The sequence below is a fragment of the Triticum aestivum genome, chromosome 5A, assembly GCF_018294505.1.
Source record: "Triticum aestivum cultivar Chinese Spring chromosome 5A, IWGSC CS RefSeq v2.1, whole genome shotgun sequence".
NCBI classification, from domain to species: domain Eukaryota; kingdom Viridiplantae; phylum Streptophyta; class Magnoliopsida; order Poales; family Poaceae; genus Triticum; species Triticum aestivum.
Window position 1 is genome coordinate 208053398 of NC_057806.1, and position 26387 is coordinate 208079784.

The 26387-nt window shown below is 46.5% G+C and overlaps 1 protein-coding gene across 1 annotated transcript in view; it reads left to right on the forward strand.

Annotated features, from left to right (window-relative positions):
- Positions 1–3942: 3942 nt before the first annotated feature.
- Positions 3943–26387, forward strand: part of LOC123101271 (WAS/WASL-interacting protein family member 2-like) — a 38579-nt gene continuing 16134 nt past the window's right edge. The window contains exon 1 of the mRNA XM_044522795.1: positions 3943–4021. Within this exon, the coding sequence (XP_044378730.1) occupies positions 3943–4021 (79 nt within the window). The remainder of the gene's footprint in view (positions 4022–26387) is intronic.

The window sequence follows — 26387 nt, forward strand, 5'->3', positions numbered from 1 at the left end:
TAGGCGTGATAAGTTACGCAAAAACATCGTGGTAATTTTTAACCGATGGAAAATGCTACCGAAACACACTCAGGTTTTTAGGTGCAAGTATCATGATAATATACGAACTGTAGACCCGGTAACTCATGTACAATCCCCCATGGTAACTTTGACCAGGGGGAGGTTGATGTACATATACCCTGATAACTTATGTGTAAGTACCACGGTATTTTACACATCGAAAACCTTCTAACTTGTGTATAAAATACATTGGTGACTTTGAAGGGGTGTAGTTGTTGAAGCATAGTATCTGGTACGTTCTATGTAAATAGTATGGTAAGTTACACAACACAGGCCTGATAACTTGCATACGAGTATCATGGTAACTTTGTCCTAAGAAGAAATCATGTGGTAGACGTGAAGAAGTGGCCGTTTTCTCGGGGGTGGACGCGCGAGAAACATGTTTTTCGGGCGAGCCTCCGGGGTCATTTGGGAGGAGGCGAGATCAAAAACGAGGGATCGTGTGGTACTTTAAAATGAAAAAAGTAAAGGTGTGGCAGTTTTGCTTATATGGCACACGTGTGCCAAATATCATAGTCCTTTAGATATATATTTAGATACATTATAACTAAGCATCTTTCCTGCCCTCTCAGGGTATTAACATTTGTAGCCGTCCTATCTTCACTTTCAGTCGTTTCTGGCCACAGATTAGCCCTTAATCCCATGTCTGGCCGCTACTCTCATGACAATTTTGAGCGTCTGGTGTTAAATTGGGCCCAATGGGCTTTCGGTTGTACCACTCCCTGTCTGGTGTTAAACCGCTGCGTCGCAACCCTTAAAAACCGATCCGTCGCTCCTCCGTCCTTTCGTGAGCAAACCCTCGTGTGACGGCGCCCATCCCGCATCCTTGACCTCAGGCAGCGAAGCCAACCGTGATCTGCTAGTTGGCCTTTGCGGTGGCGCCTCTAGAACCGGCGTCCCTAGGCGAGCTGCCATCAGAGGGCGCCGCTCCTTCAACCTTTCACCTTCCCTTGAGATGTTTCCTTTCCTACAGTTCGTCCCTTTGTCTTATGCGAGGTCTCGCGTCCTGATCCATTGGTCTTAATCGATCACTTCTCCTCTCCCTTCCTGTAATGCAGGTGGGTGTTGTTGTTTGTTGGGGATGCGCGGCGATCAGTCATGCCGGTTGATGTTGATAGTGTGCTTACATCTGGTGACACTTCTTCTTAGATCAATCAGTAAGTTCTCCTTAGAAACAGTATGTTTGTTTTTCATTATGTACTACTGCCTCTGTTGGAAAAGGCAGTGCCTAGGAGGCGCTTAGGCACGCCTAGGCGCTAGGCAATGGCCAAACGCCTCGCCTAGGGCATAAATGGAGGTCTAGGCAGGGCAAGCAAGGAATTGCCTACCCAAGTAAGATATCATGCCACATACTGCACTGATATGCCAAACGGGTTATATTTCAATGGCAGTAAATGGTAATTAACTTATTTATATGCCTTAAACTAATATCAACACCCATATAATAATCACAAATACACTACGAGTAAAAACTATATTACCGCCTAGGCCGCGCCTAGGGCGCTTAGGCACTGCCTAAGCACTAGGAGAAGGCCACCCGCCTCGCTTACGCCTACCGCTTTTTCCATCCTTGGCACTCTTCTTTTACCGTATCACTTGCTACAGATCAGCATATCCTGACCCCCTCCTTTGCCCTCGTGCTATTCCTTTAATTTGCACATCGATCAATGCCTAAATTCCTAATTCGCATCTGATTTTGGTCTATTGTTCTTGCATTGCGGTGATTTCTTTCCCTTTGCCTTTCCTTTTACTTTATCCAGATATTATGGAACCAAAATTGTTATTCTATGTGCCGAGCCAAAATCTTCAGTTTCTACACTTGTTAGTAGTACTAAATATATTAGATCTATTGATCCAACTCTGCCCTTTAAACCTAATATTTTTCCGTCCTAACTCCCCATTTGTACTGATGTTTAATTCAAATCCCTGCTTCCATACGTACTTCTATGAAACTAAGATGATGACTCCAAAGTATTTTACTTGCCTTAATCTATTTCATTATTTTCTTCATGTTGCTAGCTTGTCGTTGGTGACTAGAAACCACATTTCACATTCGTACGAACATGTCCAGTTTAAAGTGTATCCTTATCATTCGCTCGGTCACCTCCTATAAGATATGTTTGGTGCCTTCAAAATTTATTTCCGATTTGCTTCCGCGGGATTTCAACAATCTGCTTTTGGTTAGGAATTGTATCCATCAGACCATTTTCTTCTCTAGTATTGCTATTTGAATTCCCTTCAATCCAAATTAAATTCCCATGTATACTCATTACTTTCTTGATTCCATTTTTATATTTTGTGATCCCTTTCAATTCTTTTCAAGGCGGGCCATTAGCACCTTTTCTCATAATTAAATCTCAACAGAAAATATTTATCACAAATTTCTGTAAATTGTCATCTTCTTATATGTTTGTTTATTTTCTATTTTGCTGATCAGGCGGGGATTAAATTGTTGTTCACTTCAGAGCTGGCATGCCATGGTGTCGCTGGGCTAGATCTCCTGCAAACTCCTACAAACGGACACTGTCCATGTGGGTTGACTTCTCTTGGCTTGCATTTGTATGAACTAATATGTGGCGACTGACTTTGTATTTCATGCTTATATTGTGACGCCCCGAGACCGATACTCGAGAAGACTTCCATATGTTCCCAGTTTCGCCGTGTGTTTCATTTGTGCCTGCCCTTTTATTTTATGTTGCATTTCATCATGTCATCATGTGCATTGTGTTTTTTTCATACATATTAAGTTGTTGCATGTTCCATGCATGAATCTTGCTTCATCACCTTCTCCTTCCCCCTACTTCTTTCTTTTGACAAGTGTCACATTCCCTTTTCTTTTAATGTTCATCTTTGCCTCAATATTATAACGCAGTGTACCTAGCCTCCCTGTCTAATTTCATCTCTTTTGGAATTGTTTTGGTTAGGGTTTAAAATGGTTCGAGTTTGAATTGAATTCAAACTTGAATTATTTTTACTTCCTTTAAAAATCTCCAAACCAATTTTGTTAAATGAAGCACATTTTCAGGATCACGAGTATATTTTTATATTTCTCTAGCTCCTCTCCTTTTTTTCCTGCTCTTTCCTTTTTGTATTTCTGTCTGAAGAAATAGAAAAGTAACAGCAGCAGCAGCTACCTGGGCTTCGGCCACCCGGCCGGCCCATTAGCTCAGCCGGCGCCTACTAACCCTAGCCCGCATCTAGGCCCATCCATTCCCCAGCCCACCTAACCTAACCCTAGGCCCGAGTGAAACCCCATCCCGATCGATCCCCTCATCCCCTTCGTTTCCTCCTCGCAACGTCAGCTCAGGGAGACGTTCCCTTGATGCCCACTCTCTCCCTCGACCCTTTCCTCTGCCGCCGCCTCCTAGCGATCCCCATCGCCCACGCCCGATTCCCTCGAGCCCGATCTCCCTCGTCCACTCCTCCTCGTGCGGCCCCGCTAGAACCGCGCCCGGATCTCCTCCCCGTTCGTCTTTCTTGCCGGGAGCTCGAGCTCCGCCTGGAGGCGCACGCCCGTTGCCCTTCTTCCTGCCGGCCACCTATGTAGATGACCTGCCCGCGCCCCTGCCGACCCTCCTCCGACCTCTGCCTCACAAGCACGGCCGCCGGGGCGCCACTTCGCCGGTCCCTGTCGCTTCGCCACTCCAGGAGCCAGCAGGTGCGTCGCCGCCTCGCCAGGAGATCGCCGCTTCGCCGGAGTACGCCGAGCGCCACCTACCCCGTTCGGCCCCCTCGTCAGAGTCGCGCCAAGCTCCCCTGCATCGCGCGAGTCGTGAGCCCCTGTCTCCTCGCCGCTCCGCGTTGACCAGCTCGCCATGTCCCTTGCACCAGCGTCGTGTCTTCCTCCTCTGCTCGCGAGCCCTGCTTCGCTGTTGCGCCTCCATGGCCTCGCTGCCTTCGTCGCACACCAGTAGCGCATCCACCTCCGTCGACCTCTTGTTGCTGCAGGACCCTCCTCATCGTGCACCGTAGCGGTTCGGTTTCTTCTCTCTCAAGGTCGAAGGACGCCAGGTACCAAGACGTCGCAGACCCGACAAGTTCATCTACGGGCATGTACGGCTACCTTCACCAAAGACATGTACCTTGGATGCACCAAGTTCCACTATCACCGACGAGTAAACTACCGTCGACGTGCATTTCGCCAAGTACCTCTTGGATCCGACAAGTACCCCAACGTCATGTGTACAACGACCGTCGCCGAAGACCCGGGTAGCAAAAACGTCAAGTACCTATGACCGAAGAACGCCAAGTACCTCTCCGAAAAACGAACATGTACCACTACGCCCGGATGCATCGGATCCGTCAAGTCCAACAACGAATGTGTACAACTATCGGCGACCCCGAACGACTACGAAACGTGAACCTCTACTTCCGCTCCAAAACATGTCCCACTACCATCGCCGAGATCGCGAGAACCTCTACCGTCGACCCTAGAGCATGCGAGAACGACTACTTCCACTATCGCCGTCGCGAGAACACCTACTTCCCTTTACGAACGAGAACCGTCCCCTTTGCATGCTCCAAAGGTATAACCCCGAGACGACGCCCGTGGACCGAATGCATGTGTTGTATGAGATGCATGGTTGGTTGTTGTATTCGCCCGTGAACCTTAGTTGTTCCTCCTCGTTGCCATGCCGTCGACACGTGGGAACCCGGTAACCGGGAGCACCCCACCGTTCTTCGCATGACACGCTCCCGTCACACTTGTTCTTTTCCACCGGCATCTCAATCGAGTTTCCGGAACTGGAACGTTGCCGTGGCACCCTTTCTTTCCGCCACGATGACAAATGCTCCATATAATGCTCTTATCAACATTTTCTTTAAAACTTGCATAATTCTTGCACATGTCATTCGCATCATGATAATAACATTTAAATGTTTAAAATTGTTGTTGCACCAAATTGATAATTGCATATGGGGATTTACCGGATTTGTTGTTTGTTATATCCGACCCCATTTAAATTGTTTAGATAGTATAGTTTTGCTTTCTACTCATGTTTCACCTCTTGCCATGTTTAACAACATTTAATATTGTTGGGTACATAACCGAGAGATATCTAAATAAGTCATGTGGTGTTCCGTCAATATGCAACTCGTTGCATATTGAGCTCCACTTAACTTGTAGTTTTGTTTGTGCCCTTTACCATGCCATGCCTATTTAAACCGGACATGCATCATACTTGGTTGTGCATCTTGCCATGCTTATGTGATGGTTGTTTACTATGTTGTTTGCTGCTTTCCGGGTTACTTCTCGCGTTAGCTTCGGTTTCATTCCGGAGTTGTGAGGATCCGTTCATCTACATCCATTTGTCTTCTTCATGGACTCGTTCTTCTTCCTTGCGGGATCTCAGGCAAGATGACCATACCCTCGAAATCACTTCTATCCTTGCTTGCTAGTTGCTCGCTCTTTTGCTTTGCCTATGCTGCGATACCAACCACTTGCTATATCATGCCTACCATATTGTTAAGCCAAACCTCTAACCCACCTTGTCCTAGCAAACCATTGTCTGGCTATGTTACCGCTTTGCTCAGACCCTCTTATAGCGTTGCTAGTTGCAGGTGAAGATTGGAGTTGGTTCCATGTTGGAACATGGATTTTTGTTGGGATATCACAATATCTCTTATTATACTAATGCATCTATATACTTGGTAAAGGGTGGAAGGCTCGGCCTTATGCCTGGTGTTTTGTTCCACTCTTGCCGCCCTAGTTTCCATCATACCGGTGTTATGTTCCTTGATTTTGCGTTCCTTACACGGTTGGGTTATAATGGGAACCCCTTGACAGTTCGCCTTGAATAAAACTCCTCCAGCAAGGCCCAACATTGGTTTTACCATTCGCCACCTAGCCTTTTCTTTCCCTTGGGTCGGCCGGCTCAAGGATCATCTTTATTTAAACCCCCGGGCCAGTGCTCCTCTGAGTGTTGGTCCAACCTGTCAGCTGTCGGTGGCCACCAGGAGCAACTCTGGGCTGGCCTACCGGAACCTTGGACAATCCTGTGTGCCCTGAGAACGAGATATGTGCAGCTCCTATCGGGATTTGTCGGCACATTCGGGTGGCTTTGCTGGTCTTGTTTTACCATTGTCGAAATGTCTTGTAACCGGGATTCCGAGTCTGATCGGGTCTTCCTGGGAGAAGGAATATCCTTCGTTGACCATGAGAGCTTGTGATGGGCTAAGTTGGGACACCCCTGCAGGGATTTGATCTTTCGAAAGCCGTGCCCGCGGTTATGGGCAGATGGGAATTTGTTAATGTCCAGTTGTAGAAAACCTGAAACTTATCTTAATTAAAATGCATCAACCGCATGTGTTACCGTGATGGTCTCTTTCCGGCGGTGTCCGGGAAGTGAACACGGTGTTGGAGTTATGCTTGACATAGGGTGTTCTAGGATCACTTCTTGATCATACATTCTCGACCGTGCTTTTGCCTTCTCTTCTCGCTCTCATTTGCATATGTTAGCCACCAAATATGCTAGTCGCTTGCTGCAGCTCCACCTCATACCTTTTACCCTTCCTATAAGCTTAAATAGTCTTGATCGCGAGGGTGTGAGATTGCTGAGTCCCCGTGACTCATAGATACTTCCAAAACCAGTTTGCAGGTGCCGATGATACCGTGCAGGTGACGCAACAGAGCTCAAGGAGGAGCTCGATGAAGATCGTGTTCATTATGTTGTTCCGTTATTCAGTTGATCAGTAGTGGAGCCCAGTTGGGACGATCGGGGATCTGTGTAGCATTTGGGGTAGTCTTCTTTTATTTTGGGTTCCGTAGTCGGACCTTGTGTGTATCTGGATGATGTAATGCTTTATTCATGTATTGTGTGAAGTGGCGATTGTAAGCCAACTATGTATCTCTTTCCCTTATGTATTACATGGGTTGTGTGAAGATTACCTCACTTGTGACATTGCTTTCAATGCGGTTATGCCTCTAAGTCGTGCTTCGACACGTGGGAGATATAGCCGCATCGAGGGTGTTACATATATGCTTTCCGAGAAGGAAATCCTGAGTGACCAAGGAGAAAGTTTTTTAACCATCTACTTGACAGGTAGCAAATCTGTTATAGATGCAATATATTGATGTTATAAATCTGAAGCCAATCATGTATATTATATAATCCCAAATTCATTCAACATTCTTAAGTCAAATAACATCCTTCTATACCATATCTTCAGTTTCAATGGGGTGATAAGGTACCAACAGAACAATGACTTGATTCCAGCAGCGTATGCAGCAACTTAATTCCAGTGCAAGTACGTGATGTTGGATTCCTTACTTTGCAATACAAAATTTATTTCATTTGACCTCTAGGCAATGTTTTTCATGTACCTTTTGTATTTCCATTTGCATTTGTCCTACCTTTTTCTTCCCCTCTTCTCTTCAGATTAAGCAACTAAAAGCAAACCAATGGATTTTTTCCTGGCAGTAAAATGCAAACAATGACTATATATGTTGGAATTGGTCAATTATATTGCACAATATACAAGATTCTTATCAACATCTTAAATCCATGTTACTGTATATATCACCATGACACCATCATCTGATAGATTAATTATCTCTCTCTAAAGCATGCGATCCAATTTCACATAAGAGTACCAAAGAGAAGATTTCTCACATTCAAGCATTGATAATTTCTAGATTTCTTAACTTTATAATTGTGCAACTGAAAGGATCGATATGGTTGACTAGAGGGGGGTGAATAGGCAACTACCAATTTTTAACTTTTCTTTACCAAATTAAACTTTGCATCAAAGTAGGTTGTCTAGATGTGCAACTAGGTGAGCAACCTATATGATGCAATAACAACAAGCATACAAGCAAGCAAGATAAGTAACACTAAAGAGCTTGCACAAGTAAAGGTAAGAGATAACCAAGAGTGGATCCGGTGAAGACGAGGATGTGTTACCGAAGTTCCTTCCTTTTGAGGGGAAGTACGTCTCCGTTAGAGCGGTGTGGAGGCACAATGCTCCCCAAGAAGCCACTAGGGCCACCGTATTCTCCTCACGCCCTCACACAATGCGAGATGCCGTGATTCCACTATTGGTGCCCTTGAAGGCGGCAACCAAACCTTTACAAACAAGGTTGGGGCACTCTCCACAACTTAATCAGAGGCTCCCAACAAAACCACGAAGCTTCACCACAATGGACTATGGCTCCGTGGTGACCTCAACCGTCTAGGGTGCTCAAACACCCAAGAGTAACAAGATCCGCTAGGGATGAGTGGGGGAAACGAAAATTCCTTGGTGGAAGTGTAGATCGGGGCCTTCTCAACCACTCTCGAGCAAATCAACAAGGTTGATTGGCTAGAGAGATAGATCGGGCAAAAATGGAGCTTGGAGCATTTAATGGAGCTTGAGCATTAATGGAGCTTGAGGGGGAATAGGTAAGTTAAAGGAGAAGAAGGGGACCCCTTTTATAGTGGGGGCAACAATCCAACCGTTGCCCCACCAACCAGCCCCGCACAGGGCGGTAGTACCGCTAAAGGGGGCAGTACTACCGCTGAGCCAGCGGTACTGCCGCTCCAGCGAGCGGTACTGCCGCACAGAGAAGAGCAACAGGGATCTGGACCCAGCGTGGTACTACCGTGGTGGTAAGGGCGGTACTACTGCTCCGAAACGGTACTACCACCTCTACTACCACAACTAGTGCCGCAAAATCCGACACAAGAAAAAGAGCCCTCGAGTCGAAGCGGTAGAAGCCAGACAGCCCAGCGGTAGTACAGCTACGGGGTCACAGGCGGTACTACCGCTGTGGAGCGGTACTGCCGCTTGTGACCCTTCGGCGGTACTACCGCTGGTTGTGCGGTACTACCGCTGGGACACAGAAGAGAGAGAGAAGATCTCTCCATCGAGGCTGAGGACGAGGCGGTGGTGCCAGGCAGGCCAATGGTAGTACTGCTGTGGAGTCACGGGCGGTACTACCGCTGTGGAGCGGTACTACCGCTTGTGACTCCTCAACGGTACTACCGCTGGGTTGCGCGGTACTACCGCTGGAACCCAGACAGGACACAGAAAAGAGAAGAGATCTCTCCAAAGAAGTGGAAGAGCTTAGAGGGTGAGAAGCTGACGTGTACGTGTTGATTCCACCCATGCAATACCCCAACGGACCCCCTCTTGATAGTACGGTGCCCTCTACGCAACTAGTCCACCAAAAGAGAAACGAAAGAGCTACACCATCTTGAATGACACTCCGAAGGAAAGAAAACGTCTCGTGCCAAGGATGAATCTGTGAACTACTCAAAGCACATGATTAGTCCGCAAACATGTTGTCATCAATCACCAAAACTACCTCGAGAGAGATATGCCTCAACAATCTCCCCCTTTTTGGTGGATTGATGACAACTAGGGATTTGCTACCTCGAGAGAGATATGCCTCAACAATCTCCCCCTTTTTGGTGGATTGATGACAACTAGGGATTTGCACAAGGAAAAGATATAATAGTAGGAAAACTAAGAACTAGAAAATATAGACGGGCTCCCCCCTGAATGTGTGCACCTAGTTAGAGGAGCATTAGGAAAGCAAGACACACACATCCGGATCAACACTCCCCCTATATTTTATAGTCCAACAATTCTGAGCACAAGATATATGAGAGAAGAGTATAAAACAGGACAAGCATGCAACTCATAATATACTACAGTACTGAATAGACATAAGTAATAGTGTAGCGATAGGGAGCATATGTCTCACACCATATGTCTAGAACTTAGGTCTCGCAGGCACCAAACCAAACCAAACAAAGACACCGAGAGAACACACAAGAAACCACAAGACAACACACACAAAGCACGACAACAACACAAATCCCTACACTCTCTCCCCCTTTGGCAGCGATACACCAAAAAGGCCAAAGAGTGACGCTACGACTCCAGATGATGGCAAGCTGAGGATCTCGAACATCACATCTCAGCGTGATCGTCTGCATCTTCGTCGTTGATCGAAAACTGCTCAGCGTCGGAGTCGGTCCAAGGGCAATGCTGATGAATCCATTCCTCCTCTTCAGTGATCTGACCCTCAGAACCACTGGCAACTGTCGCTCCCATCTGACACATGAGCTCCTTGTGGCACACCCTGGCATGCTTCTCCGCCACATGAGTCATGTACTGACCATGAGACTCCATGCAGAAAATCTTCTTCATCTTGCGTTTAAGCTTCTGCGCCTACGAAGGTTCTGCACTAGAGGGCCCAAAGTCCTCCTCGTGATCATCAGTGGCAGCCCCACCCTCGGTCTCCATGGCAGTAGCAGACGGACCCCTGGTTTGAGGCGCTGGGGTGACCCAATTGTCCTTCTTCCTCAGACGCTTGATCTTATGGGAAACCAAGTCTCCAGTTTCCAACAACACTCTGGGATAGATCTGTGCCCAGGCCCTCGCAATGAGCCTCATGATGAATGGACCATATATCGGGCACTTGCGCTCAGACACGACAGAGAGAAGTTCAGACCACATGACATGAGAAATATCCAGGCTCTCTCCAGTGTTTGCTTCCTTCTCATGCTGACAGAAAAGAAGCATGTCCACGAGATAAGAGTGGACCATATCCAGATTCCCGATGTGAGGGAAGAGAGTCTCACGGAAGATACGATGAAGAATGTCCAGATACGGAGACAGCTCATAGGTTTTCTTCTTAGTCGCTGGGTGAACTTTCACAATGCAGTAGGGCCAAAGGGCTTGCTTGTGAGTGGACGTAGCATTGCGGTGAGGGCGGAAACCGACTGAAGTCTCAAGCCCACGATCCTCCACATCAAGTAACTCCATGAAGGCCTTCCACTTGACGGAAAGCAACTTGCCATTGGTCATCCAAGTCAGAGTCCTGTCGGCATCCGTTCCAAGATGAACGGTAGCAAAGAATTGAGCCACCAAATCTGCATCGAAATCCTTGTTGAACTGCATGATCCTGAGAATGTTCAGCTGAGTGCACATCTGAAGGGCTTCACCAAAGTACTCAGGGTCCTTCTCCATAGCATCAGTGTCAATGGAGCGAACATCAACAAAGAGATTCTTCTTGGCCTTGATCACATCAAAATAGATGGCAAACTGAAATCGGTTCCAGAACGGGCGGTTGACCAAAGTGGGTTCTTGGTCCACCTCATAGGGATTGCGGCGACGCCTTTCCCAAAACTCCTTGGCAGTCATCTCAGTCACAGTCTTCCCTTTTGGCTTGGTGGCGGATCTCTTCGACTGCTGAGGAGGTGGAGGAACACTTGCGGATGCACCTGCTGGTGGCGGTTGGGTGCTAGAGGAACCACCTGCTTGCTCAGAGGTGCGGTAGCGTTTTAATCTTGCACGCCCGGGGTTGATATGGCGAGCTTGATGCTTAGGATGTTCATCACCTGGAGCCAAACACAAGAAAACGCAAAACAACCAGAAAGAACGAGCATAAGCCAACAAACACAACAAAAAGGATCAAGGTAAGGCAGGAATATGATGGAATTTGGCAAGCAGCGGTAGTACCTGACATGCCCGCGGTAGTACCGCCCAAGCAGTAGTACCGCTCCAAAGAGAGCGGTAGTACCGCTCGAGGTCAAGCGGTAGTACCGCGCCAACGAGAGTGGTAGTACTGCTCGAGGCGGAGAAACAGCGGTTTCCTACTACCGTGGTCAGATCCGGCACTACCGGCCTGCCAAATTCAAAAATATTCCTACCAAACTCTAATCCAGATAGTCTAGTTGCCTTCTCCAACCTACTCAAGCCTAGATTTAGCCAAAAATCTAGAGATGCAACCACCATTCCCCCTAAGAAGCAAAATCTGAAAACAAGACAAAGGGAGAGAAGGAACGGGGGCAATATCGGCATCCATGGCAAGAAAACGAGGTGGGGATCGACTCCACCGAAGGAAACGAAGAGGGATGCCCCGGAGACGAAGACCCGCCGGAGCCCTCCCGCGGCGTGGCGAGGCTGGAGAGAGAGGAAGAGGAACGAGGGGGCAAAGTGAATGGGTATGGGGGAGAAGAAACCTCCCCCTGCCCCGATATAACCCCCTGGTCCCGTCCCTCAGCGGTAGTACCGCGCTGGGGGGCGGTAGTACCGCTTATAAGCGGTAGTACCGCGCACCACAGCGGTAGTACCGCCCAGCATGCCACGGCAACCAAACAACAAGGCCTAGCTCAAAAAAAGGAAAAGAAAAAGGCAAGAAGAGAGAGCACACCAGCAAACAGCCAAGACACACCTCTTCAAGCGAGGGCGGTGGCCGATGCCACCTATGTTTGAGTCAAGAGGTATAGCGTCGCGAAGATTTTAACCTTGGGCCCATGACCAAAACTCGTCTTTGAAACACAAGTACCATCAACAATGGCTAAAGTGAAAGACTTGATCAATTTATGCATAATGGGGGGAGGAAGAGTTCATTTAGAGAACAACACTCCCCCTATGTCCATGCCTACACCTAAACTAGACAACAAATTGAGCGTGGTGGGGTGTGCAAGGGTTCAAGCCACATTGCTCGAATCAATGATATTTAGCTCATGCCTTAACTCGCGAAATCTTGCTTCATCCAAGGGCTTCGTGAAAATATCTGCAAGGTTGTCATGAGTGTTGACATAGTTGAGCTCGATCTCTCCTCGCCTAATGTGATCCCGGATGAAGTGATACCGAATCTCAATATGCTTCGTCTTGAAGTGTTGCACCGGGTTGAGAGAGATCTTGATGGCACTTTCATTGTCACACCAAAGAGGCACTTTGTCACAAGTGACACCGTAATCCTTTAAAGTTTGCCTCATCCATAGGAGTTGTGCACAACAACTACCGGCTGCTACATACTCCGCCTTCGGTGGACGAGAGAGACACACAACTTTGCTTTTTGGAAGACCAACTTACCAAAGAGCAACCAAGGAATTGGCACCCTCCGGAAGTGGACTTCCTATCCACTTTGTCTCCCGCCCAATCGGAATCCGAGTACCCTACAAGCTTGAAGTTTGATCCTCTTGGGTACCATAAGCCAAAGTTTGGGGTATGAGCCAAATATCGAAAGATTCGTTTGACCGCCACATAGTGACTTTCCTTAGGTGCGGCTTGAAACCGTGCACAAATTCCCACACTCAACATGATATCCGGTCTAGATGCACAAAGGTAAAGCAAGGATCCAATCATGGAGCGATATACCTTTTGATCCACCACTTTACCATTGGGATCTATGTCAAGTTGGCACTTGGTGGGCATTGGAGTGGAAGCCGGCTTGACGTCACTTAGCTTGAATCTCTTGAGCATGTCTTGAGTGTATTTGGATTGGTTGATGAAGGTTCCTTCTCTTCTTTGCTTCACTTCGAACCCTAGAAAGAACTTCAACTCTCCCATGGAAGACATCTCGAACTTTGAGGTCATGAGAGCGGCAAATTCCTCATTGAAAGCTTTGTTAGGGGAACCAAAGATGATATCATCAACATATAATTGGCACACAAACAACTCCCCTTTGACCTTCTTAGTAAAAAGAGTGGGGTCTATTAGCCCAACTTCAAAACCACGGTCTTGTAACAACTCGGTAAGGTGGTCATACCACGCACGTGGGGCTTGTTTAAGGCCATAGAGTGCCTTATCGAGTTGATACACATGATCGGGAAAGTAGGGATCCTCGAACCCGGGGGGTTGCTTGACATAAACCAATTCATTAATAGGACCATTAAGAAAAGCACTCTTCACATCCATTTGTTGTAACTTAAAGTTATGATGAGAAGCATAAGCAATCAACATGCGAATAGATTCAAGACGAGCAACGGGAGCAAAGGTTTCACCGTAGTCGATACCCTCGACTTGGGAGTAGCCTTGTGCTACCAAACGAGCCTTGTTGCGAATGATAATCCCATGGGCATCTTGCTTGTTCTTAAATATCCACTTGGTTCCAATGACATTGTGATTCCCCGTCGGTCTTGGCACCAATCTCCACACTTTGTTGCGCTCGAAGTTGTTGAGTTCTTCATGCATGGCATTGAGCCAATCCGGATCTTCTAGCGCCTCATAGACCTTGTGGGGTTCCACACAAGAGACAAACGCGTGATGCTCACAATAGTTTGCTAATTGTCTACGAGTGCTTACCCCCTTTCTTAAGCTTCCAAGCACATTCGTCATGAGATGATCCTTGGTGGAGAGCTTGGAAGCAACCTTGGCGGCACGACGCTCCAATTCCTCCTCGGGGGTGAGACGAGGAGTGGTCACTTGATCATCTTGAGCGTCGTCTTGAGCTTGTTCTTGGTCTTGAACTTGCTCGAAGGAGAGAACTTGACCTTGGGCATCACTTGATGTGTCAACACCGTCTTGAGCGTGATCTTGCCCTTGGTCATGTTCTTGAGGATGAGGACCTTCATGTTGTTCTTCGGAAGCGTGTGGGCCTTGGGTTGGTGATGGCTCCACTTGAGTGGAGCTTTGTCCTTCTCCTTCGGCCACAAGGGGTTCCTCAATGGGTAGGATAAAGCCAACACCCATTCTTCTTATGGCTTGGGGAGGAATTTCATCACCTACATCACAAGTGCCACTTTGCTCCACTTGGGAGCCGTTATTCTCATCAAACTCCACGTTACACGTCTCCTCAATAAGTCCCGTGGATTTATTGAGGACACGGTAAGCATGAGAGTTTGTAGCATAACCAACAAATATGCCCTCATAAGCTATAGCCTCAAATTTAGACAACCGAACACCTTTCTTGAGAATGAAACACTTACACCCGAATACCCGGAAGTACTTGAGGTTGGGCTTGTTATCGGTGAGTATCTCATATGGAGTCTTGTTCAAGCCCTTGCGGAGGTAGAGCCGATTGGATGCATGACACGCGGTGTTGATGGCTTCGGCCCAAAAGTTGTACGGAGACTTGAACTCCGCCATCATGGTCCTTGCCGCATCCATCAACGTCCGGTTCTTCCTCTCCGCAACACCGTTTTGTTGAGGGGTGTAAGGTGCGGAATATTGATGCTTGATCCCCTCATCACTAAGAAACTCATCCAAGGTGTAGTTCTTGAACTCGGTGCCATTGTCACTTCTTATTGTCAAGATCTTTGCATTGTGTTGACGTTGTGCTTCATTTGCAAAGTCAATGACGGTTTGTTGGGTCTCGCTCTTCCTCTTGAAGAAATACACCCACGTGTATCTTGAGTAGTCATCCACAATCACCAAGCAATACTTCCTACCTCCAAGACTATCGAAGGATGGAGGCCCAAAGAGATCCATGTGAAGGAGCTCCAAAGGCCTCTTTGAGTAAATGATAGTCGTGGGAGGGTGAGCCTTCTCATGTAGCTTTCCTTCGATACAAGCACTGCAAGCACGATCTTTAGCAAAACTAACATTCGTTAGTCCACGGACATGGTCCCCCTTGAGAAGACTTTGCAAAGATCTCATATTGACATGGGCTAGACGGCGATGCCAAAGCCATCCCACATCAACTTTAGCCATTAGGCATGTCGCGGTCTTAGTGGGTCGCTCCGAAAAGTTAATCACATATAGACCGTTCTCGACATGCCCAACAAAGGCTACTTTAAGAGTCTTGCTCCACAAGAGGGCCACGGTATCGATATCAAAGAAAGTGGCAAAGCCCATGATTGCAAGTTGACGAACGGAAAGTAAATTGTATGCAAGGGACTCAACAAGCATGACCTTCTCGATCGTGAGATCATGAGAGATGACCACCTTGCCAAGTCCCAATACCTTAGAGGATGAGGCGTCACCCCACTCGACATTGGTGGGCATAGATGGAATCTTGTGCACATCCACCACCAAGTCCTTGCTTCCGGTCATATGATTTGTAGCTCCGCTATCGAGCAACCATGATCCCCCACCGGAAGCAAACACCTACAAGAGATTAATGCTTGGTTTTAGGTACCCATTTTGTAATGGGTCCTTTGATGTTAGTAACAAGGGTCTTTGGAACCCAAATAGACCATTCAATGTATTCATGAGGAGAACCAACGAATTTGGCATAGACATGCCCATCACTAGCACGGCATAACACATATGAAGGATTAAAGTCGCCGGCTTTGATGCGAGGAGTGGCATTGCCCTTTTTGACAACGCACCCTTCTCATTGTTCTTCTTCTTCTCCTCGGAGGCACTCTCTCCCTCCTTCACAAAGGTTTGCATGAGAGGAGGAGGTCGTTTGGTCTTGTCATTCTTCTTCTTGTTCTTGGAGTCGGGCACGTACCCAACCCCTTCCTTGGCCACAACTCCCTTTTGGTTGATCAAGAGGTCGTTGAGGTTCTTCTTGCCTTGTATGCAAGTCGCAAGACCTCTCTCAAGTTGCCCCTTTAGCTTAGCGTTCTCCTCAACGAGATGCACATGCTCACAACACGGGTTAGTAGCATTTGCATTATCAATTAACATCATACGAGGAAAAGTGGCTTTTTCCTTGGTTAGCTTTACTTGAAGTTGATCATGAGACTCTTTGAGGCTAGCATGAGCACCCTTCAAGACCTTGTGAGCCTTGTCAAGTAGATCAAACTCCTCTTTGAGTCTAGCAAGATCAACCTCAAGTTCGGCCTTCTCAGAGTTTAGCACATGAGAAACAATGAGGACATGATCATAATCTTTTTTAACTTAGCATGATCAACGTTGTGTGACTCCTCAAGAGCCAAATGAAGACCACGCTCTTCCTCAAGAGCATTGGAAAGATCCGAAATCTCATCGGCATAGTCACGACTATGCTCTTCCATCTTAGTGATGGTGTCTTCGTGAGCCTCGATCATGTCATTGGCTTCACCAAGTTGTTCCAAGAGAGCAACAAAGTGCTTCTTGGATTTTCCCTTAAGTTTGCCCATAAAGGCCTCAAACTCATCAGTCTCCACATTCGCTCCCTCAAGTTCATTAATGCTATCCGTCGAAGAAGGATGATTAATGCTGGTAGTTTTGATGTTGGGGGTTACCTTGTTGGTGGCTTTAGCCATGAGGCATTTGGCGGTGATGCTCTCATTGGGTGAGTCGAAGAGGGACACCCGTGGAGTCGTCGCAATGGCAATGGAGGCCATGGCAACCGACTCATCACCTTCATCATCGTCGTCATCCTCATTGTACTCTTCTTGTACCACCAATGCCTTGGGAGGAGTCTTCTTGGTGAAGTTGCTCTTGTTGGGGAACGACTTGGCCTTGTCCTTTCGGATGAGCTTGCCACCATTGTCTTCCCTCTTCTCATACGGGCACTCCGCAACAAAATGACTCACGTTGCCACAATTGTAGCAAGTCCTTACACATTGCTTGCTCTTCGTGCCACTTGAGTTGTTCTTGTTAAAGTTTGGCCTCGAGTTTTTCTTGCTCCAAAATTGCCTTGAAGCGAGTGCCATGTGTTCATGATAAGCATACTTCGTATCCTCGGGGTTGCTCTCCTCTTCTTCCTCTTCTTCTTCTTCAACGGAGAGCTTGGCCTTCAATGCAAGGTTGGGCTTCTTTGCCCTTTGAGAACGAAGCACCGCATTGTCGGCGGTCTTGTCCAAAATGTTCATGGCCACAAACTCATCCAACACTTCGCTTGAGGTCAAAGTGTGGAAGTCCGGTCTTTGACGAATGACGGAGGACATGGCCTTGTGGTAGGGCATCATTGCCTTGAGGAATTTGCGCTTGATCCAATTGTCATCCGTGTCCTTGCTCCCGTGATCTCGGAGTGAGACGCGAGTTTGGTTACCCTCCGATAAAGCTCACGAGGTTCTTCATCTTCTTTCATTGCAAACTCATCGGCCTCATCTTGCACCACTTCATAATTGGAGCGTTGAATGCTTGCGCTTCCCCGGTAGAGGGAGACAACACAAATCCATGCGTCTTTGGCCAAGGCGAAGGGCCGAAGATGAGGTAGGTCTTCGGGTGGGATTGCATCTTGAATGATGAAGAGAGCATTCTCATTGAATTGATTATCCGCGGCTTCTCGAGGAGTGAAGTTGCTTGGATCATGCGGATAGAAACCTTCTTCAATGATTCTCCAAAGGTTAGTGTTCACATGATTTAAATGACGTTTAAAGCGGTAAACCCAAGAATCAAAGTCCTCATTTTTCACAATCTTAGGGGGAGGACCGGCATGATTCAAATGAGTAGAAGGAACCGGTCCACCATAAACAAGTGGTGGTTCCACATGAGCAAAGATGCCGGTGCCATTTTTACCACTAGAAGAAGGAGCCTTTTCACTACTAGCTTCCCCCTTGTCGGGGATAGCATCCGTCACCTTGTCGGTGGGGTCACCCACTTTCAACGGTGCGGTGGATAGTTTAAGCCCCTCAAGAAATTTAGTAAACATGCTTTCAACCTCGGTCGTCATGGAGGTTTTCAATGTCTCCAAGGCCACATTGAACTCCTCACGAGAGACCGAGGTTCCCCCATCGCCCGTAGACGAGGTCGGATTCACACCGGAGTGTTCCTCCACACCGTCTACGGTATCAACCATACTCTTTGGACGGTAAAGTCCTTAATAAAGAGACGAGGCTCTGATACCAATTGAAAGGATCGATATGGTTGACTAGAGGGGGGGTGAATAGGCAACTACCAATTTTTAACTTTTCTTTACCAAATTAAACTTTGCATCAAAGTAGGTTGTCTAGATGTGCAACTAGGTGAGCAACCTATATGATGCAATAACAACAAGCATACAAGCAAGCAAGAGAAGTAACACTAAAGAGCTTGCACAAGTAAAGGTAAGAGATAACCAAGAGTGGATCCGGTGAAGACGAGGATGTGTTACCGAAGTTCCTTCCTTTTGAGGGGAAGTACGTCTCCGTTAGAGCGGTGTGGAGGCACAATGCTCCCCAAGAAGCCACTAGGGCCACCGTATTCTCCTCACGCCCTCACACAATGCGAGATGCCATGATTCCACTATTGGTGCCCTTGAAGGCGGCAACCGAACCTTTACAAACAAGGTTGGGGCACTCTTCACAACTTAATCAGAGGCTCCCAACAAAACCACGAAGCTTCACCACAATGGACTATGGCTCCGTGGTGACCTCAACCGTCTAGGGTGCTCAAACACCCAAGAGTAACAAGATCCGCTAGAGATGAGTGGGGGAAACGAAAATCCCTTGGTGGAAGTGTAGATCGGGGTCTTCTCAACCACTCCCGAGCAAATCAACAAGTTTGATTGGCTAGAGAGATAGATCGAGCGAAAATGGAGCTTGGAGCATTTAATGGAGCTTGAGCATTAATGGAGCTTGAGGGGGAAGAGGTAAGTCAAAGGAGAAGAAGGGGACCCCCTTTTATAGTGGGGGCAACAATCCAACCGTTGCCCCACCAACCAGCCCCGCACAGGGCGGTAGTACCGCTAAAGGGGGCGGTACTACCGCTAAGCCAGCGGTACTGCCGCTCCAGCGAGCGGTACTGCCACGCTGAGAAGAGCAGCAGGGATCTGGACCCAGCGCGGTACTACCGCAGTGGTAAGGGCGGTACTACCGCTCCGAAATGGTACTACTGCCTCTACTACCGCAACTAGTGCCGCAAAACCCGACACGAGAAAAAGAGCCCTCGAGTCGAGGCGGTAGAAGCCAGACAGCCCAGCGGTAGTACAGCTGCGGGGTCACGGGCGGTACTACCGCTACGGAGCGGTACTGCCGCTTGTGACCCTTCGGCGGTACTACCGCTGGGACACAGAAGAGAGAGAGAAGATCTCTCCATCGAGGCTGAGGACGAGGCGGTGGTGCCAGGCAGGCCAGCGGTAGTACTGCTGTGGAGTCACGGGCGGTACTACCGCTGCGGAGCGGTACTACCACTTGTGGCTCCTCAACGGTACTCCCGCTGGGTTGCGCGGTACTACCGCTGGATCCCAGACAGGACACAGAAAAGAGAAGAGATCTCTCCAAAGAAGTGGAAGAGCTCAGAGGGTGAGAAGCTGACGTGTACGTGTTGATTCCACCCATGCAATACCCCAGTGGACCCCCTCTTGATAGTATGGTGCCCTCTATGCAACTAGTCCACCAAAAGAGAAACGAAAGAGCTACACCGTCTTGAATGACACTCCTAAGGGAAGAAAACGTCTCGTGCCAAGGATAAATTTGTGAACTACTCAAAGCACATGATTAGTCCGCAAACATGTTGTAATCAATCACCAAAACTACCTCGAGAGAGATATGCCTGAACAGCAACCTACTAACATCTCGCTTAATTGTAATATTATGTGTTTATCATGTTCTTGACATTGTGACTAACAAGACGAGAAGGCTGATCCGCAACCGGCACTCAAACTCTTAAAAGGTAGAATGATAACAAATAATTGATATCCATTATCTTTTGATACTATTTATATTTCGTTTATCAATCTGACGTGAAAATAATACTGTTCTTATTAACAGGGGCTGAAGAATTATAAAAAGGATTTTGGAATCAATAGCCTTGAGGACAAAAATCTAGGATCTTTTCACATGAGTATATCCTAATATTCAGGTTATGGAGCACATGCCCCTCTCCAAATCACAACACGGTGTAGATTCATGTGCACTTTTTATGCAGCTTTAGAATGTCTTCATTTGATGATCACTGCTAAATACTACCAACTATGGAGGATCCTCTTCTTTGCATTGTAACTTCAAAGTGATCTATCAATTATAATATCAACTACAAGTGTTGTGTTATTCGACGGAGAAGTTGCTCGTGCTTTAAACCGATGCTCTAGAGGTAGGCCGTGGAGATATTTAATAAGTATATTATCATGTATGTAAGCTGACACAAAATAGGCTGAGGCAATTTCAATCCTTGTTATTGTGAACAAAACATATTTTCTCCTTTTCAATTTCTACTTACTACTGATTGGAGTATCTCTCATATCAAAACAAAAGGGAAACATGCTTGGAACAACTTATTTCACCATATTTTAGTTTCCCGTAGTTCACATTTCGGTTTTGTTTAGCTTTTGCCTTCATATAAAACAAAAAGGGCAGCCCGGTGCACGCAGCTTTTGTCTTCATATATTTACAAGAATTCCTATCATTCTACTTTCAAAATGGACGGGCGCAGCAACGCGCGCCATCAATGATCTAGTTATCTAAATAACTAATCCATCCCTCTCAGGCCATTAGGGGTCTTAACTGTTAGATCTGTTGTTTCGGTCTTTGCTATCCATTGGATGTCTCTCCGGACCACATGACATGTGTATGCTGACCACATGCGATCAACTAGAGTGGGCCGCTGCTCCGGGAACTATTTCGGATCGTATTTAGATATATTATAACTGAGCGCTTTTCCTGCCCTCTCAGGCCATTAGCATTTCTGACCGTTCGACCGTCAGTTTCATTCGTTTTCGGTCATCCGATTAGCTCGGAATCCCGCGCCTAATCGCTTCTAATCGCCACCATCAAGCACTAACCTATTGGGCCACTGCTCCGGTAACAATTTCAGAAGTCTGACATGAAATTGGGCCTAACAGTCTTTAGTCCAACTAAGGGAAAATATAGCATGGAAGGCGAGGCGATGGTTCAGGCATGACAACCTCCTCATTCACCCCTTCTACCTCCATGCCCACGACCTCCAGATTCACCACCACTTCTCCACCGCATCGGATCGTCGCCAGACCCTGCAGTACCCTCTTGGCCTGGGAGATGAATCTGCTCCTCCTGCCCTCACCCACGTTCTTATGGGTAGAGATGCTGCCTCGTCCTTTCCCTCCATGGTCCCTGTCCAACACGTCGGCGTCGCCTCCTACCCGCCTAGCTGTTTTCGTCCATCCTCTTCTCTCCTCCTTCTATCCTGCTGGCTTGATGTGGCATAATTTCTTGATGAATAATGAATCAAACTCCACCCCATGATCTCCTGGAGAGAAACGCAGAAAACTGAGGTACTGCTATGCTACATGATCTTCCTTCTCCCCAACGGATCTCCTCCTGTGCCATCTCACGACGGTCGTTGTGCAAGTATTGACTTCAATTTCTATATTTTAGATATCACAACAGGGTAAATTTTCACCATGGAGATGACTAAGCATGGTTTCTCTCTGTTGTCCACTATTTTTCAGTGCATGATATTGCACCTGACAAATAGAATTGAGGGGACTAGAATGCTGCAAGAACCTTTTCTAAACCGGCTAACACATCTGCAAGGATCCAATCTCTCGGTATTACATATCCATTGCCCCGGCCATATAAAATCAAGCAGGGTAGGTTATATCGATGAATACTATTAAAAACATTTCTTCATCCATTGTGAACAATGTGATTTATTTCTTGTTGCATAGCATCTCTTTGTGGTCTAAACTCTGGAATATGCTTGCAATAATCGAGTAGAAGGAATACTTATGATGTTGCCGGCACTTCCATAAACTGCAGTTCTTTTTATCATGGCTACCACCAATGTTTTTTAGATGTACGTTTTAATTATTTTTCTCATTCTCCCATTTACAATGCATAGAAGTCACATATTTCTATCGTCCACAAGTAAAATCATTCACTGATTATTATCCTCTCAGACCATTAGGGGTCTTAACCATTAGACCTGCTGTTTCGGTCTTTGTTGTCCATGGGATGTCTCTCTGGACCCTATGACCTCTGTATGCTGACCACATGCGATCAACTGGAGTGGCCCGCTGCTTCGGGAACTATTTCAGATCGTATACTATGAATTTGGGCCAAATGGGCTAGGTGCCACTACATACGAGTTGATCACTGCCTGGGTCGATGTGGTCCCTAGGAGGCGCATGCGTGGCTCGATGAGCAGTCTGCTCTCTGCTCGGGACCAGACCGGTCCATGGGGAGGCGAAGTTGATGCATCTACAGGTGAAGTGGCGGTGGACTATTGGCTGGATGATAAATCCGGCAATCAATCTTCAGCTTCACGAAGAATTCATGATGATTGATGTGCGCCGCTCACCGGCTGCAATTAAATGGAGGTGTGTGTTTCCTTTTCCTCCAACCCTTTCCTAGATCCTAGAGATCCCCTATTCCCTTCGGTTTATCTTGAGCTCCATCTCCATGGTTTCTTCATGTGACCTTCATGTTGGATCTCACGCGGGGGAAGCTACTCCCGTAGCTATTTTGGACCCATGTGGTTAATTGGACCAGTTTCCCCCGCTGGGCCCAAGCAGCGAAGGCGGCACCACTGGAATCCCGACCTCTCCTACTGCTGTCGCATCCCACCCAGGCATTGACCCCGGCGGTGTCCACCACGACGCCTGAGTTTACCGAAGGCGGCACCACTGGAACCGGCGTTCGCAGACGGCTCCTGCCATGGGTAGGGTCGACGTAGTTCCTCGACCCTGCCGGCCTATCTCGCGGTCATAGGGTGAACCCTAGGTGCCACTGCTACGTCTTGAGCTTGCATTAGTTTTCCCCGAAGAGGAAGGGATGATGCAGCAGAGTAGCGTAAGTATTTCCCTCAGTTTTTGAGAACCAAGGTATCAATCCAGTAGGAGCCCACGCTCAAGTCCCTCGTACCTGCACAAAGCGATAGCTACTCGCAACCAACGCGATTAGGGGTTGTCAAGCCCTTCACGATCACTTACGAGAGTGAGATCTGATAGATATAATATTTTTGGTATTTTTTATATAAAGATGCAAAGTAAAAAGTAAAAGCAAAGTAAATATCAAAACAATATAAAAGTGATGGAGATTGATATGACGAGAATAGACCCGAGGGCCATAGGTTTCACTAGTGGCTTGTCTCAAGAGCATAAGTATTCTATGGTGGGTGAACAAATTACTATTGAGCAATTGATAGAATTGTGCATAATTATGAGAATATCTAGGCATGATCATGTATATAGGCATCACGTCTGTGACAAGTAGATCGAAATGATTCTGCATCTACTACTATTACTCCACTCATCGACCGCTATCCAGCATGAATCTAGAGTATTAAGTTAAAAATAGAGTAACGCTTTAAGCAAGATGACATGATGTAGAGAGATAAATTCATGCAATATGAAATAAACCCCATCTTGTTATCCTTGATGGCAACGATACAATACGTGCCTTGCTGCCCCTTCTGTCACTGGGTAAGGACACCGCAAGATCGAACCCAAAGCTAAGCACTTCTCCCATGGCAAGAACTACCAATCTAGTTGGCCAAACCAAACAGATAATTCGAAGAGACTTGCAAATATAACCAATCATGCATAAAAGAATTCAGAGAAGATTCAAATATTATTCATAGATAGACTTGATCATAAACCCACAATTCATCGGTCTCAACAAACACACCGCAAAAACAAGATTACATCGAATAGATCTCCACAAGAGAGGGGGAGAACTTTGTATTGAGATTCAAAGAGAGAGAAGAAGTCATCTAGCTACTAACTATGGACCCGAAGGTCTAAGGTAAACTACTCACACTTCATCGGAGGGGCTAGGATGATGTAGAAGCCCTTTGTGATGACGGCCCTCTTCCGGCGGAGCTCCGGAACAGGCCCCAAGATGGGATCTCGTGGATACAGAAAGTTGCGGCAGTGGAATTAGGTTTTTGACTCCTGTTCTGATCGTTTGGGGGTACGTGTGTATATATAGGAGGAAGGAGTACGTCGGTGGAGCACCGAGAGGCCCACGAGGTAGGGGCGCGCCCTAGGAGGGGCGTCCCCACCCTCGTGACCACCTCTTTGATCCCTTGCAGTAGGGTCCAAGTCTCCTGGATCACGTTCGGTGAGAAAATCACGTTTCCGAAGATTTTATTCCGTTTGGACTCCGTTTGATATTCTGTTTATCCGAAACACTGAAATAGGCAAAAAACAACAATTCTAGGTTGGGCCTCCGGTTAATAGCTTAGTCCCAAAAATAATACTCCCTCCATTTTTATATACAAGGCCACTATCAAAATCATAATTTGCAGCTATATAAGGCCACTAACACTAATCAAGACAAAATTGATGGTATTTGCCTCGTATTAGTAAATGAGAGCATTAATTATCCCTTGCATGCATATGGGTGTGAGAAGTTTGACTTGGGTGTGCCTTATTAATCAACCAAAAGGAGTGAGAGTATTGGTTGGTTATGGGTGGAACAGAAAAATATGCATCAATTAACACGACAAACAAGAAGACAAGCTAGCTTGCAATATTAACTTAAGCACACATTTACTTTTGCCTTGGTACCTGTAATCTGAGATAGTGGCCTTGTATACAAAAATGGAGGGAGTATAAAAGTGGAAAATAAAGCCCAATATAGTCCAAAACAGTAGATAATATAGCATGGAGCAATCAAAAATTATAGATACGTTGGAGACGTATCAGTCATCCCCAAGCTTAATTCCTACTCGTCCTCGAGTAGGTAAATGATAAAAAGAGAATTTTTGATGCGGAGTGCTACTTGGCATAATTTTAATGCAAATCTTCTTAATTGTGGTATGAATATTCAGATTAGAAAGATTCAAGACAAAAGTTTATATTGACATAGAAAATAATAATACTTCAAGCATACTAACAAAGTAATTATGTATTCTCAAAATAACATGGCCAAAGAAAGTTATCCCTACAAAATCATATAGTCTGGCTATGCTCCATCTTCCCCACACAAAGTATTTAAATCATGCACAACCCCGATGACAAGCCAAGCAATTGTTTCATACTCTAACTTTTTCAAAACTTTTTCAATCTTCACGCAATACATGAGCGTGAGCCATGGATATAGCACTATAGGTGGAATAGAATGGTGGTTGTGGAGAAGACAAAAAAGGAGAAGATAGTCTCACATCAACTAGGCGTATCAATGGGCTATGGAGATGCCCATCAATAGATATCAATGTGAGTGAGTAGGGATTGCCATGCAACGGATGCACTAGAGCTATAAATGTATGAAAGCTCAACAAAAGAAACTAGTGGGTGTGCATCCAACTTGCTTGCTCACGAAGACCTAGGGCAATTTGAGGAAGCCCATCATTGGAATATACAAGCCAAGTTCTATAACGTAAAATTCCCACCAGTATATGAAAGTGACAACATATGAGACTCTCTATATGAAGAACATGGTGCTACTTTGAAGCACAATATATGAGACTTGCTATATGAAGAACATGGTGCTACTTTGAAGCACAAGTGTGGAAAAAAGGATAGTAGCATTGCCCCTTTTTTTTTCTTTGGCCTTTCTCCCCTTTTTTTGGGACAATGCTCTATTGAATGATGATCATCACACTTCTATTTATTTACAACTCAATGATTACAACTCGATACTAAAACAAAGTATGACTCTATATGAATGCCCCCGGCGGTGTACCGGGATATGCAATGAATCACGAGTGACAAGTATGAAAGAATTATGAACGGTGGCTTTGCCACAAATACTATGTCAACTACATGATCATGCTAAGAAATATGACAATGATGGATGTGTCATGATGAACTAGATGGTGGAAAGTTGCATGGCAATATATCTCGGAATGGCTATGGAAATGCCATAATAGGTAGGTATGGTGGCTGTTTTGAGGAAGGTATATGGTAGGTGTATGATACCGGCGAAAGTTGCACGGTATTAGAGAGGCTA